This window comes from Melospiza melodia, chromosome 4 (genome assembly GCF_035770615.1).
Source record: "Melospiza melodia melodia isolate bMelMel2 chromosome 4, bMelMel2.pri, whole genome shotgun sequence".
Lineage (NCBI taxonomy): Eukaryota > Metazoa > Chordata > Aves > Passeriformes > Passerellidae > Melospiza > Melospiza melodia.
The window spans coordinates 7,165,637-7,171,636 of NC_086197.1; the positions used below are offsets into that span (position 1 = coordinate 7,165,637).

A 6,000-nucleotide genomic window follows, 5' to 3' on the forward strand; every position below is an offset into this window, starting at 1 on the left:
TTATAGAGGATAAAAAGCACACAAGAAAGGTAAAGGTTCACTGATAGACAGTCACTGATGTGCTGTAATTCATATCATGCTGCAGACTCTGTATTACTTCTGTATTTTCTTTACACATTTTTAACTGTTGATTTAATTTAATTTTGCCATGCCAGGATTAGCAGGCAAGCTCCAGAGGTGAAAGGACATTACATTAAGACAGCACATTAATCCTCTATCCCACCCAAGGCAGAAGCAAAACCAAACAAATAGCAGCTTCCTGGAAATTGAATTTCTGTTATCCAGATGTCAAAGATGTAATACCCCAATTACACAAACTATTGCCAGTGAAGCATGCCAGGGAATATGCAATGTAAATGGGGTGAGCACAGAGCTGCAAAACTGCAGAGTCAGCATCTGGCTCTCTGAGTGAGTGATAATTAGCACTGTGTGTAGACACTAATAAACATTTATGTCTGAAATTACAACTTTTAGCAGTGTTAATAAAGGATATATTGGCAATTCATAGAATAAAAGGGTCTTGAAGAGAATGTCATATTAAACAATGGCAGGCACTTTCTGTGCTTGCACAGAGGTTTTTTCCTCTCTAATTGCAAATGGCCACGCAATGTTGCCTGAAAATTAATCAACACAAGCACATACCTAAAAAAACTGGTTGTGTTTCTTTGGTCTCCCCATTAACATCATTGCTGTAGTCAGAGATCTTATATATCTCATGATGGTAATCTGGAATGAAAAACGATAAAAAAAATTAGAATTCAAGTGATCTGGAAAAAATGAACACTGAACACATTGCTACAGTTTTACAACACAGTTTATCAATATATCTGCAGTTTATTTCATGTACATCAAATTAACCACAGAAAATGTGCTCTGTATCAGCACCTCCTAAAAAACCTTTGCTCACACTGGAGAGACTCAGCTCAAATATTTCACAGATTTTAGGGAATAGCTATGCCTGCCCTAAATTACTGTGTTCATTTTCACAGCAAATTATCCCACCAGATGCCAATTATCTGGCTTCTTGCTTTACAGAAGGAAAGCAGATTTATAATAAAAACTTTACCTTCCCAGAGACCAAGGCAAACTTTCAAACTTCACCTCAGTAAGGAATCAGCAAGGTACACCAGGGCTCTATTGCTCAGCTTGACTCATACTGATGTCACTGGCCTCCCAGTTCTGAAGAAAGGAGGATCAGTGACACCTTAGGATATTCACCTCTAGAAATTAATGCCTGTAATGACTTGAAGAATTAGCACTGGCATCTCATATACAGAGATGTTACAAGATATTAAAAAAAAAAATCACCACTGAGTTTCTATTTTAAATAAAAGAATATTTTATGGTGAAGGTCTCTGTTATAGCACCAGGCAGGTGTTCACTAAAACCAGAGCTTTGTTTACACAGAGAGAAATAGTAAGTCCAAGTAAAAAAAAAAAAGTCACTCAAGGCAGCTCTCGTGGATGCTATTTCTGCCTCTCTTACTGGCACACACTCTGTCCTTCAGCAAATCACTCCAGACTGAACAATATATTCAGTGTCTTGAAAGAGCCACCTCCCCACCTCACTCCTTCCATGCCCTCCCAGTTCCCAACGCTCTCAGCTACTCCCTCCTTAAACTGGTTTTATGTTTACTTGCCTCACAAAAAGTGAGGCAGAGATTAACTCATGGAAGGGACTTTGGGGGGATTCACTTAAAAAGGTGTAACACAAGTGGAGGGCAGCAGAAGCAGCTCCTTCCACATACAGGCACAGGAACTGGAAAAGTCTCCTGGAAGTCACTTTTTTCTTAGGTGTGTTTATTTGTACAGCACAACTGTCTCAAAGGCACAGGAGGAGGAACAACCCAGTATGTAAACTAAAACTGAGCCTAACACAGCAATTCTATGGAATGGGAAGGGCCTGGAAAGAAAATGAGGGGGAAACAACCCAGAACACAGCACAGAACTGGAGAGGTCAGGGATGAGGTGCTACACAAAGGATTCCTCTGCTTCCCAAGCACGCCCAGCCTATGAAATGGGTAAAGGTGAAATCTGAGATACGACATAGAGGAAGTAAAAGATTCTTTTATGAGACTAAACTGGCAGGGTTTGTGCTGCCTTTCAGGATCACCAGCTGTCCTGTGGAGCAGAGGGTGTGATGAAGTGGCTTGGTGGGCACCTGATGGCCACAGCCAGTCAGGGTCTGCCTGCCACGCTCTGCACCTTCATCCTCTCAAGGACATTCAAGATCTGTGGAAGCAAGTAAGAGGAAACTAGGACTTAAATGACTTAGGGACTCATGGTCCTTAGATATACAGATTACACTCAGTTTCTTCTCTAGCACTTCCCTGTACATCCAGCTGGTCACAATATTCTTCTGGTCTGCAGCTGCTGCCTTAAAGTCACCACATTTCACCCCAGAGCTGGCTGTGGTTTAGCACAGCAATGGACTTCTTCTTGATTTAGTCATTATTGATCATTGTGATAAGGTGCTCAAAGTCATTTTTGGGACAGAATAAACGTTGTATGGGCACACATCAGTAGCAGATGGTGTGTTACCAACCAATTCATACAGCATAGCCTTTTCTCTTTGGTTTCATTTTTCTGCCTTGGATGATACAGTTTTCCAGTCCAGGCACTGGAAAACTGTATCAATTTCACAACAGTAAACACTAACCTGTGACATTACAGAGTAACTCCTGCAAGAGGCAAAGGCCAATAACAAGAGACAACTGTTTATACATAATTATCTTTCTAATCAACTGTGATAGAAAAGAGTATGAGAGTGCAGACTCATATACAAAACCTGATTTTTATCTCCTCCATTCTCAAAGTAAAAAGACATAATTTTCTCTCTAGCATATGCTTTTAGTGTAGCTTTGTATTTGATTCTCTACACCCAAAAAGAGACCACAGATAAAATATTATTAATAACGTACCATCATAACTGGATTTACCTATTAAAATAAGGTTAAATAGATTGTCTCATACACTGAGGCATATCTAAACCTGTAAGAAGTGGCAACTGAGATTAGCATAATAGTAACCTATTTTTGGCAAATACTCTTTTTACAGGCCCATTAGGACGGAAAGAAAAAAAAGCAAAATTTCAGTTTTATTTTACCATTTTGCTTTCACTCCCTCCATGCTCCAGCCCAGTCATGCACTAACTCTGCCTCCAAGTTGGGAGCATGTTCAGTACCAAAAGCCCACAAAGCAAACTCGTTCTCTGTAAAATTACACCCTTGATGGGTTTGCTAATGGATACAGACCTCCAATGCATTTCAGACACGTCTGGCAAGTCCCTGCCCCTCTGGCTTTAACAGGGACCATGTGCGATGCCCCAGACTCCCCTACCACGATACACCAGTCATTATTTACTATTCCCACCAAGTGAGTTTATTTCCATCTTTGAATTTCTTCATTTCAAATGTAATTTTTGCAGAGCACTCCTCAGACAGCAAGTCTTGACACTCGTGTGTGTGTGTCCCCCTTTTCACCAGCGTGACATTACACCCAAGCAGTCACCTGCCTTGAACTTGGCATGCAGGACACACACAGCGTTTCATGGAGATATTCCCGTCCAATACTTGAGAACACAAAAGGAGAAACGATCTCGACTCAATTCCATCAGGGCAAAAACATCTCATCGGCTAGAGAAGGGATAAATCCCCAACCAAAATAAATCCCTAGGGCTGGGAAGTCCACCTGTGAAAATGCCTACCAGCGGCTCTATCTTTTTCCCCCTTTAATTAAAGAAAACAACAACAAGAAGACTGAAACACAGAGCTGTGCTTCTTGCCCGACATGAATTCAAATATTTCTCCCCTCACGATCCCTTTTAAAATATCCTCTTTTCCAAAAGCAAACACACCCCGAGCGAACAAGTTACATGCCAGCGGCTCTCCCCTGCCCACGTACAATTAATTACCTGCGTGGATTTTTAATAAAGCGATCTCGATTCAGCTTTTCTTTGAAATACAAGGATGTACACAGACGAGGAGAGGAAAAAAACCACCCCAAATACAATAAATCCACAAGAGTTGAATGCTAAGGAGCTCTGTCGCTGCTCAAGTGTCATTATTTTTTGCTCGCTTCTCGATTTTTTTTTTCCCCCCCGCCCAAGCAGGATTCACCACTAAACACGATCCAACTTTATTTTGTGCAAGGTTCTCCGCCTGGAAAAAAATAACACGTCCACCTGAGGTGGTGGTGGGGAGGCTTGAGGTGGTGGTTTTGCAACAACACGTAACACACATGCAAAAAAATAATTAAAAAAAGAAAGAGGAAACGGGAAGGGGGAGAAAGAAATAAAATTAAAAAAAAAAAAAAAAAAAAAAAAGATAGGCGTGCAATGGTTTCGGGGAGTTCAGGCGGAGGATTGCGGAGTTCAATAACAGAGCCGGGAGGGAGCGGCGGCCCGGGGGCGCCGGCGTTTCATAACGCCCCGCTCCCCCCGGGGCAAAAGTCGGGGCTGCCCCCGACCAGCGAACAAAGCCCGGCCGCCCCCGCCTTACCTTCGTTGACCAGTTTAAAGCTTTGGGATTTCCTGCTCCTCTTCCTCTGGGCGAACTCCATGGTGCGGGCAGGAAGGAGCGGGGCGGACACAGGACCGAGCTCCGTCCCTCCGATCAGCAATACACGCGGGGGTTGGGAGAGACGGCGGCTCCGGCGGCGAATAAAGGGATCCGGGACAAGTTGGCTCCGGTCTCCCCCCCGCTCCCGCCCCGAACTTTGAGGAAAAGCGGGGTGCGGCGGGGGGAGCCCCGCGGGGGCGATGCCGCCGCCTTCCCCCCCGCCGGCTGCGCGGCCGCGGCCCGGCGGCGAAGGGCGGCCCGCAATGGCTTCGCCGCCGGCGCCGGGACCCCGGTGCCACCTGCTGGGGGAAGGAAGGCGGCGGTTCCGCCGGCCGGGAGCCGCCGCCACCCCGGGGCCGGCCCGCCGCCACTCGGCCCCGCCGCGGGCTGAGGGCGAGGGGCTGAGGGGCAGCGCCATTTTGTGTCCCCCTCCCGCCGCGCGTCTCGCACACGGGCACCGGCGCTGCCCGCTCGGCACCGCGGTGCTGCCCGCGGCTCCCCTCAGGGGCTCGGCGGGGGGAACTCCTCGTGTTTAACCGGACCGGGCCAGGGCCGGCGGGGAGGGGGTTGAAGTTGGCGTGCGGAAGTGGGTAAACCTCAGGAACCGATGGCAACACCTGTTTGTTGCCGTGTTTTACAGGGATTATCGCAGCGATGTGTCCGCTGGTGTCATGGACCGAGGCCTGGAGAAGAGCGCCGAGCCGCCAGCTGGGCTGAGCTCTGCCAAACCTGGATCGCCTTAGCGAGAGTAAGGGAGTCCCTCGGCCAAAAACTGGATCGCCTTAGCAAGAGGAAGAGAGTCTCGGCTCTCCAGAGGAGCGAGATTTAGGGCGTCTGGCAGCCCTCCCGACGGTCACCGTGAGGTCACTGCAGCCATACGGCTGGCCCAAACACAGCTGAAATTAGTGCTTTGATTTATTCACCACTTGACGCCTTCAGCCACACTTCCAGTTTGCTCACTGTGCTAAATTCACTGAGGGTGGAGTGTTTTTTTTTTTTTTTTACAGCCGAGAGTGCTTTTGCCTGTTGCCTGTAGAGAAAGGACCCAGGCGTTTACAGTTATGACTGCTGATAACTGCAAACACAGCTCCGATCATCATCTTGTGTTTTACATGTAGTCAGATTGTGTTGTGACAAGGAGAAGACTGTGTGATACTTGCATACGCCTACTTGAACAGATGCAAATGCAGATCTTGCCTTGGTCTCCTCAGAGTACCCAGGAGAATCCTGTTAGCTCTAGTAATATTGACCGACCCTATCACTTGGAATAATGACATAAAATGAGCAGGAGGAAAGCAAATTGAATACTAACAGTAGCAATTTGTATCCTAACTGTGTGCATGGACATAGTCAGACCTGAATTCTTCAGTGCAAGGTGCCATCCAGACACCACACAGAGGGTTCTGAAGAGAAAAATTGAGAAATAGCCTTAATGGTGAAGC

At 46.4% G+C, this 6,000-nt stretch overlaps 1 protein-coding gene across 2 annotated transcripts in view; it reads right to left on the bottom strand.

Annotated features, from left to right (window-relative positions):
- BEND7 (BEN domain containing 7) overlaps positions 1–4,772 on the bottom strand; it is a 47,320-nt gene extending 42,548 nt beyond the window's left edge. For both annotated transcript variants that reach the window (XM_063153744.1, XM_063153745.1), the window contains exons 1-2: positions 4,499–4,772; positions 643–726 (exon numbers count right to left, since the gene is read on the bottom strand). In XM_063153744.1, the coding sequence (XP_063009814.1) occupies positions 643–726; positions 4,499–4,559 (145 nt within the window). In that variant the 5' untranslated portion in view covers positions 4,560–4,772. The remainder of the gene's footprint in view (positions 1–642; positions 727–4,498) is intronic.
- Positions 4,773–6,000: the final 1,228 nt, after the last annotated feature.